General features: G+C 61.2%; 1 protein-coding gene across 1 annotated transcript; it reads left to right on the plus strand.

Moving 5' to 3' along the window:
• Window positions 1–6,280: 6,280 nt before the first annotated feature.
• LOC100340292 (2-acylglycerol O-acyltransferase 3-like) lies at window positions 6,281–10,541 on the plus strand. Its single transcript, XM_002722833.5, has 7 exons — window positions 6,281–6,928; window positions 7,146–7,253; window positions 7,333–7,403; window positions 7,638–7,842; window positions 8,081–8,255; window positions 8,800–9,002; window positions 9,089–10,541. The coding sequence occupies exons 1-7, from the start codon at window positions 6,820–6,822 to the stop codon at window positions 9,241–9,243; spliced, it is 1,026 nt and encodes a 341-aa protein (XP_002722879.2). The 5' UTR covers window positions 6,281–6,819; the 3' UTR covers window positions 9,244–10,541.
• The last annotated feature ends 1,841 nt before the right edge of the window (window positions 10,542–12,382 follow it).

The raw sequence follows: 12,382 nt of genomic DNA on the forward strand, positions 1-12,382 counted from the left end.
TCCCTCCGCTCCTCCCAGGCCTTGCTAGGGGCTGATGGGAACACAGTGGGGCCTGTGAGGGGTGGGAATGGGAACTGGGGCCGCCAGTCCTGATGAGGCTGGGCTGACCGAGCTCTGCGCTCTTTGCTGCTCCCTACTCGCTGTGGGCTTCTGTCCCACGTGGTCCTTCTGAGGCTACCTCTAAGCTGTGGCAGCTCAGTGCCATTGCTTCCTGATCCGCGTCTTTGGTCTGCTGTCTTTTGTTGTTGTTGGAAGATGTGTTGATTGAGACAGCAGAGTTATAGACTGAGCTTCCTTGCACAGACCCTCAGGAGGCCACGGTGAAGGTCAGGGCTACAGCACCACCTGCCACGGTGACTCACCCCTGGCCCAGGGAGGGGAGGGGGAGGGGTGAGGCCGGCGTGAGAGCTGGGGGCCCGCGGGAGGTCCTCAACACGGCCACATCCGCAGTACTTGGCAGCCAGCAAGCGTCCATCCCTGAGCTGCTCTGACCAGGTGGGACTGCAGGTGAGCCTTCTCACTGTGGGTGGGGCAGGCAGCCCCTCAGCAGGGCCAGCTCAGCACAGACAGGAGTGGTGCTGCTCCCAGGCCCAGCGGATCCATCTCCAGGCCCCCGGGACCCCTGGACTGAGATCGGCAGTGCTGGGTGCGGCTGGTGATGAAGCCAGCAAGTCCCCCTCCCCAAAGCCCCAGGGCAGGCTCCGCCTTGTCCTCCAGCAGTGAAGCTTGAGGCCTCCAAGTAGCAGCTGCCACCGTCCTGGCCACCAGGACTCCGTGGGGTGGGCATGGAAGAGGTGATTCCAGGAGGGAGGCACCTGGGCCGTCCTCACCAGCTGGGGAGCAGGGGCCACAGCCCCACCCGTCCCTGAGGCCGTGCTTGGGGGAGGCAGGTGCCCAGTCTCCTGTGAGCCTCACCTTCCCCACCACAGTGTCCCCAGCACCGTCTTGGAGATGGGGAAGTAGTTCTAGAAGTGTCTCCAGATGGCCCAGTCCCGGACCCAGGCAGAGCGGTGGCCTCCGGCCCTGGGTGTGTCCCTGTCCCAGTACAGCCAGACCAGGTAGAGGACCCCAAGGGTCCAGGCCCGGCTCAGGAGCACAAAGATCAAGACCACCAGGCACACCTGGGCTGGAGGAGGGGGCGCACTCAGAACCCAGGAGCTGCAGCCTGGTGTGTCCTCTGCCCCTGCCCTGGTTCCAGGGCCAAAGTCCCCTCCACCCCAACCCCCACCTCTCTCCACAGGCTCCCCAGGCTGCTTCAAGGGCCCGGGGCCCTGGGCTGCCTCCCTAAGGGAAAGTGGAGGCAGAGGGGCAGGTGCTGGGTCCACTTGCATCCCTGGGATCTGGGGTCCCCAAGCCCCACAAAGGAGAAGAGCCATTGAGAGACAGAGAGGGGGCTGCGGCAGGGGCTGCAGGAGGCAGCAGCCTGGGGAGGGGCCTCGCACAAGGGCAGCCACAGCCCCTGAGCACCGTCCCCAGTGGCCCAAACCTCAGCGCCCTGACCCTGCCATTGGCCTCGACTCTTTTCTGCTCCCTTTGCTGCCCTGCACGCTGGAGCCAGGTGAGACCAGGCAAGGAAGGGTGATGGACACCTGAGCTCACGGAGCTCTGACCAATAGGACCCCATGGAAATGGCCAGGGGTGGGGCCACCAGTGGGGGGGCGGTGTTTGAATTTTATGAGGGGGGTGGGCGTGGGGGCAGGGCCTCGGAGGAAGTGGAGAGCTGGGCTAGCAAGGGTCCAGGAGGGGGTGGTGGAGTCACCCAGGGCAGGTTCTCTACAGAAAGTGCTCAGAGCCCAGAGCTAAGGACCTGACCCCCAGGAGGAGAAGGAAGGCGACAGTGGGTCAGCTGCAGGGTGTAAGGGAGGGAGCCAGAGGAGTGCCCTTGGGGACCCCCGGATAGGACGCCCTGGACCCCAGGCCCAGCAGACCCCCAAAAGACGGCAGTGCTCAGACCCTCCCCCAGGCTTCCACACAGGGAAAGCAAGGACACACCCCCTATGCAGGGTGGAGGGGGCAGAGGTGGGGGGAGCGGGATGACAGCCCAGGGCCGGGGGAGGGCTCTTCCCAAAGGGGCCCAGTGGTGCAGGAGGGCTGCCCTGGAGGGTCTCCCTTGGGTCCCGTTTCCGATGTGGGGACCTTAGTGGGAGCAGGGGGCAGGGAGATATTCCAAAGGAAGCCATCTGATTGGCAGGCGTCCGCTGGGCATCGCCCCTGGGGACAGGTGGGAGTGAAATGGGGAAGGAGGGGAGGGAGGGGAGGAAGCCGCTACACCCCACATGGTCTCTGTCTGGACCCCCAGGGCTGGAGTGGGGAGCACTGGGAGAGGGAATGAGGACCCCTGCCCCATACCCCCGAGTCCGGTGTCCACCCCATGTCAGGGAGCTGGGTCTGAGCCAGGCCTGGGAAGCTGAGAAGCTTGGACGCAATTGGAAGCCTTGGGAACGGTCATTAGGAGCCCCAAGGGTCCAGGGACCAGGACACGCCTTGACCCGGCCTTCCAGCCCACCCTCCTCCTCCCTCTTCTCTTTATGCCCAGGCATAAAGGCCCCTACCCTCTGCCAGCGCCCCCACCCACCCCTGCCTCATTTGGTCTCAGCCAAGGCCAGTGCTGCCTGCCTGCCTGCTGTTTTGCCTGGGGGTGTCCTGGTCACGCGCAGGCTCCCAGAAGCACTGGAGGCAACAGCTGATGGCCTGAGCTTGTGGTTCGTGGAGCAGAAGTGCTTGGTTAAGTTGGCGCTGGGCTGCCATGACCCGTGCCCCCGGGGTTTTTGGTGGGGAGGGAGGGCAGCTGCGGGGCAGCAGGGCGCCACCTGCCCCTGCTCCCCCACCCCCCGTGCCTCCCTGAGCCTGTCTTCTCCTCTGGGGAGAAGTAGCTCTTCCAGCAGTTGCCGAATCCAGGACTTGTGGCTGCACTGGGGGTAGGACGTCCTGCGGCCACTGTTCCAGCAAGCCTGGGCCTCCTGCTGCCCTTCCCCGCACGCCTCGCCCTCTGCTCCCGCCCCAAGCCTATCCTGAAGGTCCCTGAGGGGGCATGGCCTCCTAGCTCTGGGCAGCATATCCCAGAACAGCCTCGTCCCTCGTTCCAGACCTGGGCAGCTGTCCAGGCCCAGAGCTCTGTCCCTGCAGCTCCTGCAGGTGGGAGCCGGCTGCGCTGCACACAGCAGCCGTGTGGGGCGCTGTGGAGCAACTCACGCACCTGTGGAGGACCACAAGCCACACGCAGAAGTCCATGCGGATGGATACACCGCCACACTTAACTGCACACGTGTCCCCTGCGGGCCAGAAGGAGTCTTCTTGGTGCCTGCGTGTGGAGGAGTGGACTTAAAGGTGGGAAGGATCAGAAGCCCGTGCCAGGAGTCCAGTGCAGGTGGAGGAGATGGGCAGCAAACAGGGGTTCTCAGGCGAATTAATTTTTCTTTCCCACCTTTCATTCTGTCCCTTGCTCCTTCCTCCTCCTCTTCACATGGCTCTGGTCTCTGTTCTCTGCTTGATTGGATCTACCTGGACAGCCACACACCCAGCCAAGGTGAGCTCTGGGCAGGGCTCCAGGTGGGGAGAGATGGGGAGGGTGCCTCGGGGACTCTGCCACCCGTATCTCTGCCCGCAGGGGGAAGGCAGTGTGGATGACAAACAACTAAGTGATTTAGAAACACAAAAGGGATTATTTTCCAACCTTCCCAGAGACGTCTCCTCCCTCTTCCTCATCCCACTCCCCTGCACATCCTCCTCTTTCTCCACCCCACTCCCCTGCACCTGCCCCCCTTCCCTGTCCTGCAGCCTGAGACCTGCTGCCTAGGCTCACAGAGGAGCAGAGGTGAACAGGTGCACCTGATCCCATCCCAGAGCCTTGATCTCTGAGGTCAGCAGGGGCAGAGGCAGCACCTGCAGCTGCTGCCTCCCCCTCTCTGCCTCCCTCCTCTCCTGCAGCTGGTGAAGACAGCAGAGCTGCCCCCCAGCCAGAACTACGTGCTGGGATCCCACCCCCACGGGGCCATGGGCACCAGGGCCTTCTGTAATTTCTCCACCAAGAGCAATGCCTTCTCCCGGCGCCTTCCGGGGCTGCAGCCCTGGGTAGCCGCAAGTACCGGCCTCTTCTACTGTCCCATGTTCACACTCAGTGGTGAGCCTCATAGTGAATGAGGAAGCAGTCCCTGGCATGACCGTTCCCCACCACTACAAGGGCCACCACCCAGAGGACGGGACCCAACCTGAGAAGTAACCATGCTCTGCAGGGGTCAAAGATCGGGGGATGGAGGGTTTGGAAGAAACAGGATGTGGGAGTGAGGGAATTGGGAGCCACAGAGGGAGCGGTGACTGCTACCCACTGCTCATGACCCTGGATAGTATCCTGTTAGCCTAGGTCTTGTCTCAGCCCCAGTGGGGCCAGGCGGTGGTCATTGTGATGGGGGGTGCCCAGGAGGCCCTGTACACCGCCCCAGGACAGCACAGCCTGGATTTCCTGAATTGCAAAGTTTTCTTGTGCCGGGCGCTGAGGCTCAGGTGAGTGGGCAGCAGGTCCCGAGGCTGGACTGGGCTCTCCCTGAACAGTCACAGGTGTGGTGGACAGTGGGTCCCCAGAGCGATGACTGTTCCCCATGCCTGGAGGGTCCTGCCAGCCCTGGCATGCCTTCTTCCCTAGCCCCGTGGACACGCTTTCACAAACGCCCCCCACGCTCACCCAGAGGGCAAGTACAGCCTGCAAGACAGGGCCTCTGGCTCGGATTCCAGTTTCCTTTCCAACTCTGTCTCAAAGCCTTGGACTTGACGTTGACCTGTACACAGGGCTCTTGTCTGCCTTGCCACCAGGCTGCATCTGTAAACTGAGTGAGAACAGGAGTAAGCCAAGCCCACCACACAGCCATTGGTCAGGACAGCTGAGGCTTCCTTCCAGAACTTTCTGGGCAGCCATGGTCATGTGTCTCCAAACACCTTGGGAAGTGGCCTCAGGAGACAGGGGAGGGACTCACAGACCCAAGGGCTTTGCGAGGCCAGACCAGGACCCTGAGCAGCGTCCTGTCTCTTCCTCACCCCTCTCAGGGCCTCCCTGGTGCCTGTGTACTCCTTTGGGGAGAAAGACATCTTCAGATGCAAGGCTTTCTCCAAAGGCTCCTGGCGGTACCTGTGCCAGGTCACCTGCAAGAGGGTTACCAGCATAGCTCCCCGCATCTTCTGGGGCCGTGGTCTCTTCTCACCCAACTCCCAGGGTCTGCTGCTGCCATTCAGCTCGGTGTTGGGGGTTCAAGGCCATGCCGCCTGTAGCACCTAAGTTCTTGTCAGGGCATCTGGGATGTGTTGGTTTGTGATACATCAGGAACCAGGATCACAGAGAGGGGGACACTGGGGCCCCACAATCCCTTTCTAAGGCAACCCACGTGACTGCAGCACCTCCCACCAGGCCCCACCTCTTTAAGGCCCACATACCTCCCAATACTGCCTCTCTGGGACTGAGCTCCCAACACATGAACAGAAGGGGACATTTCCGTGACAAGCTCTCCATCTCATCGAGGGTACCGGGAACACCGTGCTGGGTGGGGGTGGGGGATGAAGCTTCAGAGGAGACTTAGAACCACCACAACCCCCCACCCCCGACCCCACCCAGTAACGCCACAGGGACACGTGGGGGCCATGCAGTCTCTGCTTGCTACCTCGTGAAAGTGGCTGAGCCCGATCTTCCGGGACTGAACCCAGAGCCCTGTGCCTGTGGGTCTGCAGTCAGAATGGATTCTTCGGCCAGTGCTGGAGCGGAGGCCATGAGCAGTGGGGGAGGGAGGGAGCAGAGGGGCAGGCACCAGGGCTCGCCGCACCCCTGCTCCCCCGGGGCTCCCTGCTGCCTTCCAGGGGTGTGCCAGGCCCAGGTGACCCTGCAGCCGAACTGAGCATGACCCTGCCACTGTCCCAAGGCCCCCTGGGCCTCCTGCCGCCTTTCTGTGCCAACCACACTGAATGTGAGCCAAGAGAATCCTGGAAAGTCCTGGGTTCCCATATCAGCCCCGCGACGGCCCCAGAGGTCCCTTTTGTGACCCGTCCTCCCCATTCAGGGTTGCGCCTCCAGAGAAAGCATTGTCCAGCCCTGCGAGAACCCCAGGATGTTTCTTGGGAAACTGCTCCAGTCCTGAACTCCATGGCCATGGCTCCTGTGAAACAGGCAGACCAGGGGATCCCAATGACCACTGTCCACCCACAGAGGAGCCCCCAGTCCCGGTGCAGCGATGCCCACAGCCCAGGTGGCCTTAGGAGGACGTGCTGCACACACTCTACCTGGAATGGCTCCCACAGCTGCACAAGGAGAGCAGGTGCACCACGGCGTCCACACAGACGGGCATCTGGTCCTCCCCTGGGCAAGGCGCTGACATTGGCCCCAAACTGGTGCCTTTGCTGGGGGAGTGAAATTCAAGGTGGGAAGGCACCTGCGGTGTCTGGGTGTCTGCCTGCATGGTGGGTGGTCCAAGATGCAGTGGAAAGATCTGGAGAGGCTCCCCAGGGAGCCCCGAAATTCCCAGAGACCCCAAAGAGGCCAGAGTGGGGTTCCGTTCTGTGCAATCTCAGTCGGGCTCCTGGTACCTGTGACTGTCTAGGGGTAAATGGGGCTGAGCCAGGCTCTGACCACTCCCTGCACCCAGGTGCTGCCCTCCCCCTGCACACCCTCCTCCCCTTCCAGCCCCTCCCAGGGTTAGCCCAGACATTTAAGGAGCAGTCTCAGAGGGACTGGACACTCCTGGGGCTCCAGACACAGGCATCTCCCTGGCCACAGCCTGGACCGTGGGGGAGGGGACTCCTGTGACCCCACCTGGAGCCCTGCAGGCAGAGGGTGGCACCAGGATGGCTGACTCCACATCCTCCATGCCACCTCGCCCTGTGAAGACCCTGCAGAAGCAGTGGCTGGAAGCCCTGGCCGCCATGCACTATGTGCTTGCTTTCGTGGTCCTAGGTGAGAATAAGGGGGAGGCGGAGGTGCTGGGGTTGCTTGGTGGAGAGGGACTGGCTGGAACAGCTGGGCTGTTGGCCGAGACATGTGGGTCAAGGGACGGGGACAGGACCAGGGCAGATGCCTCTGCCCACTGTTCCATGCAGGTGGAGGAGGGCTGGAGCTGGCTAAGAACTGGACTTCCCAGGGGAATTCATTTCTCTTTCTCACCTTTCCGCAGTCCCTTTCTCCGTCTTTCTTCTGCTCTTCCTCCTCTTCACACGGCTCTGGTCTCTGTCTGTTCTCTGCATGCTGTGGATCTACCTGGACAGGCACACTCCCAGCCAAGGTGAGCTCTGGGCAGGGCTCCAGGTGGGGGAGATAGTGAGGGTGCCTCAGGGACCCTGCCACCTGCATCTGTCCCCCAGGGGGAAGGCGATTTGTGTGGCCAAGGACCTGGGCCATCTGGAAACACCAAAGGGATTACTTTCCTATCAAGGTGAGGGGTCACCCTCCCCAGAGATGCCTCCTCCCCCTTCCCCACCCCACTCCCCTGCACCTGCTCTCCCTTCCCTGTCCAGCAGCCTGAGACCCACTGCCTAGGCTCACAGAGGGGCAGGGGTGGAGAGGTGCACCTGACCCCATCCCAGGGCCTTGACCTCTGAAGTCAGCAGGGGCAGAGGTAGCACCTTCAGCTGCTGCCTTGCCTCTCTGCCTCCCTCCTCTCCTGCAGCTGGTGAAGACGGCAGAGCTGCCCCCCAGCCAGAACTACGTGCTGGGGGCCCACCCCCACGGGGTCATGTGCACCGGAGCCTTCAGTAATTTCCTCACTGAGAGCAATGACTTCTCCCAGCTCTTCCCGGGGCTGCAGCCCTGGATAGCCACACTGACCAGGTTCTTCTACATCCCAATCTTCCGGGACTACATCATGATTGGTGGTGAGCCTCAGCTGAAGGGGAGGAAGCAGCCCCTGGCCCTCTTATCTCCCTGGAGCTCCTGCCCCCATCAGGACCAGACTTGCCCTCAGCATCACCAGGCTCAGCAGGGACTGAGATGGGGATCCAGAGCTCGGAAAGCACAAGATGTGGGGCTCCCTCTTCCCCTGCTAACGGCTGGGGTGTGGGAATCGGGAGCCAAAGAGGGAGTGGTGACTGCTCCCCACTGCTCATGACCCAGGACTGCGTCCCGTGAGCCGCCAGAGCCTGGACTTTGTGCTGTCTCTGCCTCAGCGGGGCCAGGCAATGGTCATCATGATTGGAGGAGGCAAGGAACTCTTATCCACGGCCCCAGGACGGCACTTAGTCAAGCTCCATGATCGCAAAGGCTTCGTGCGCCTGGCACTGAGGCATGGGTGAGTGGGCGTGCAGGTGCCAAGGCCGGGCTGGCCTTGCCCTGCCCAGGCGTCCCAGCCCCTGCAGGTGAGTCTGTGGGTCCCCAGGGTTTCGCCTCTTGCACCTAGAGGTTCCTTCCAGCCTGCGTGCCTTCTCTGTGCTGTGCCCTGTCCCAGGCTCCTAACCGCTCTGAACAGGGCAGGTTCAGATGAAAACAGCAGGGCTCCAGGTTCCAGACACCCTGGGTTCTCCTTGTAACGTTATCTCGGAGACGAAGCCTTGGACTTGACCTTGACCTCTACACAGTGCGGATCCCTGCCTTGCCACCAGGCTGCAGCTGTAAACACTGAGTGAGAACATGAGTATGCGAGCCCACTGCAGTCATTGGTCAGGACAGCTGAGGCTTCCTTCCAGAATGTTCTGTGCAGCCATGATCATGTGTCTCCAAACACCTTGGGAAGTGACCTCAGGAGGCAACAGGAGAGACAAGCCGTCCCCAAGGTACCCTTTGGGGGAGGTCAGACCGGAACCTGACCAGTGTCTTCTCTCTTCTGCCCCTCCCAGGGCCTCCCTGGTGCCTGTGTACTCCTTTGGGGAGAATGACATCTTTAAAACTAAGGCTTTTATCGAAGGCTCCTGGCAGTACCAGTGCCAGTCACTCTACCATAAGATCACTCGTTTGCCTTTCTACATATTCTGGGGCCGTGGTCTCTTCTCACCCAACTCCTGGGGTCTGCTGCCCCTGCCCGTGCCCATCACCACTGTGGGTGAGTGCCCATCTGCAGGCAGGAGGCTGCTGTGGGTGGCACAGCCAGCAGCAGCTCTGGCTCACCTGTGTCTCCCTCCCCTGCAGTGGGCGGCCCCATCCCCGTGCCCCAGTGCAGCAGCCCCAGCGAGGAGCAAGTTGACCACTACCACAGGCTCTACATGGACGCCCTGGAGCGGCTGTTTGAGGAGCACAAGGAGAGCTGTGGGGTCCCTGCCTCCACCCACCTCACCTTCTTCTAGGCCTGGCTCGGCCTCCCTGCTGAACCCCTGAGCCCTGTGCACTGCGACCCCAGCTCCCGCCTTGACCTCCCCTCCAATAAAGGCTGGTTCTGGAGGGGAGTGTGGCCAGGCACTGCCACCCCATCCTGTCTGCTGCAGAGGGGCCGCCTGGGTTTGGTCTCAGCACCCTGCATTCTCCTGCCAGGAGAGCTGACTGTGCCCCAGGACCTGGGAGACGTCTCCCCGTCCTGGGCCCCTGCTCCCCCTGTGAAGCAAGGCTGCTGCTTAGCTCAGAGCTGGCAGTTATGAGAGTCAGGTGCCAGAGGTGTGTATTGAACCCAGGCACTGTGTGGGAATTGTGCATCTTTGTAATATTAGTTTATTTATTTGAAGGGGGGAGAGACAGAGAGAGATGTAAAGCAGAGAGAGAGAGAGAGAGAGAGAGAGAGGATGCTGATGAGAATCTGCTACCTCTTGGTTCACTTCCTAAACACCCTCAGTGGCTGGGGCTTGCTCCGGCATAAGCTTGGTCTCCCATATAGGCGGCCCAGGCTCTCGACACCTGCGGGGCTGCCTGCCCCACCCACAGCTGAGAACACGCACCTGCAGTCCCCCTGGTCAGAGCAGCTCAGGGACAGACACAGCCCCTTGCTGGCTGTCAAGTGCTGTGGACCTGACCGAGTGGTGAAGGCTGCTGAGGTCAGCCCAGGACCCTACTGCGGGGCCCCCCCAGCTCTCACGCCCCTCCCCCAGGTGTGTGGCCCTCCCACCAGATTCCTGTTGTCAGCTCCCAGGTGCCAGCCCCATAACCTGGTGAGCTGATCCTACTGGGCGTGGTCGTGTGATGGGGGCGGGGGGTTCCTGTCCTGGAGCCCTCACCCATGGCACAGCATGGGTCACAGGATGGAAGCCAGGAGGAGGAACGCTAGGTCCAGGCTGGCCAGGAAGAAACAGACAGGTCACTCAGCCTTGTCCTGGAGGATTTCTCCCGTCTCTGATGGCCACTGAGCGTTTCACACAACCGCAGGTGATGTGGTGTGTGTGGTGCTGTGGGATAACATGGAAAATGTTCAAGGTTCCCAGGAAAATCACTGGAGACAAAATGGCATAGCAGGTGATGCTGCCGTCTGCAGTGCCAGCAACTCACATGGGCGCCAGTTCGAGTCCTGGCTGCTCCACTTCCATCCAGCTCTCTGCTGTGGCCTGGGAAAGCAGTAGAAGATGGCCCAAGTCCTTGGACCCCTGCAGCCATGTGGGAGACCTGGAAGAAGCTCCTGGCTCCTGGCTTCAGATTGGCTCAGCTCCGACCATTGCAGCCATTTGGGGAGTGAACCAGCAGATGGAAGACCTCTCTCTCTCTCTCTCGCTCTCTCCCTCTCCCCCTCCCTCTCTGTAACTCTTTGTCTTTAAAATAAATAAATGAACCTTAAAAAAATAAATAAATAAAAAGGAGAGGCGATCAGACTGTAACCCGCTCCTTTTGCATCTGGAAATTATTTGATTGGTTCACTGTACACCCACTTCCGGTTCTATCAACCAATCAGAAATTAGTTTCCTCACATTCCCATCCACCTCCTATCCAAGCCACTCAGCAGGAAGATGTCATCATGAGCCCCGCCTCCAGAGCGCCCTGGGCCAATGGAAAGCTTTCCAGTTTCAGACTACTAAGGTACCAACATCCCACCTACCCCGACTTCACCTGGGCCAGGGGCGCTGGATGAGGTCAAAAATGACTTTGATTCTCCTGCTGGGCCCGGGGGTGCTCCAGGGTGCGGTGAGGCTGCTCTTGGGCTCTGAAGTGGGATGGGAGAGGGATCCAGCTGTGAGAGGAGTGAGGCCCGGCTCGGCGGGTCCAGGCCCTGGGCCCTGTACCCGCAGAACTATCCGGGATGTTTGCTCAGCCCCGTGGCCTGGTCCTCGCCGCGCGGCAGGAGGCACACTTGGGTCATCACAGGCAGGGAAGCCGATTCTGGGAGGCTCTGTGACTTGGGGGAGACCCTGCGGGTGGTGAGGGCCACAGTCGGGGTCTCTGCCCGCAAACCAGGACCCCTGCCCTCTCAGCCCTCAGTGGTCAGTGGGGGACAGGCCCTGGGGACTGACTGCAATTGGAACCACAGAGCGAGGGTCAGCGCTCCGCGGCTGGGACGTCCTTGGTGGCTCTGCCTGCAGCGCGAGTGGCCTGGTGCAGCTGGGCTTTATTCTGGGAGAGCCCAGTGTGTGCTCAGTGCTCCCTGGGCCAGGGGCGCCGTGGGTCCCTGGTGATCCTCCACACTGCCCTCCCCTCCCCACTCTCCCTGTGACCCCTGAACCTTCACCCCATCCATCTGAAGGTCTCTGCAGGGGCACGCAGGGGACCTGGACTTGTCCCTGCACACTTTGAGCCTTCTCCCCTCCCCTGCCTCCCAGGCTCTGACTCTGCAGGCCTCGCCACCTTCCCAGCCCGTGTCCTAGCAGCTAAGGAGGAGACCAAAGACCACAGGGTTAGGTGACTGGCCCGCAGCCAGTGAGAGCCGAGAGCCTCCCTCGAGCCCTGCCAGAAAGGGAGCTGCAGAGCCTGGCAGAAGAGTGATGTCCCGGCTGCCACCCCCTGTCTACTGAGTCCTGGAGCCACAACTCCCTTATCTGTAGGTGGCCGCACCTGTCGTCCAGTCAGCATGACTGTACATCACGTCTCCACCCCTCATGCATCAACCGTGGACGGAAAGCCATTGGTGTGCAGGCTCTGCGGGACTTTAGGGGAAATGAGTCCTGCTCACGGGGTGACAGGGACAGTGACACTAGGCTGACCACGTCCCCAAGGGTGTCCAATTGGATACAGGAAACCCAGGCTCCTAACACAACCCCAAGCCAGCCACAGAGGAGCGGTGTGACAAGGCTGGAATGTCACATCCCGTCCCCCAGCCCGCAGGTTCACGTCTCCAGGACACAGAGGCCACCGTGGCTGTCGTGTTCTCCCCTTGCTGGTTTACTCAGACAATATCGGTGTGGTTTGCCAGGGGTCTGATGGATTCCACAGGAAGGCAGCCGTGGTGACTCCGGTAGCTGGCTTCCCTTTTTTCTATTTTTTTAAGACTTATTTATGTATTTGAAAGTCAGAGTTACACAGAGAGAGAAGGAGAGGCAGAGAGAGAGAAAGAGAGAGAGAGAGAGAGGACTTCCA

Source organism: Oryctolagus cuniculus, chromosome 19 (assembly GCF_964237555.1).
Source record: "Oryctolagus cuniculus chromosome 19, mOryCun1.1, whole genome shotgun sequence".
In the NCBI taxonomy this organism is placed as follows: Eukaryota; Metazoa; Chordata; class Mammalia; order Lagomorpha; family Leporidae; genus Oryctolagus; species Oryctolagus cuniculus.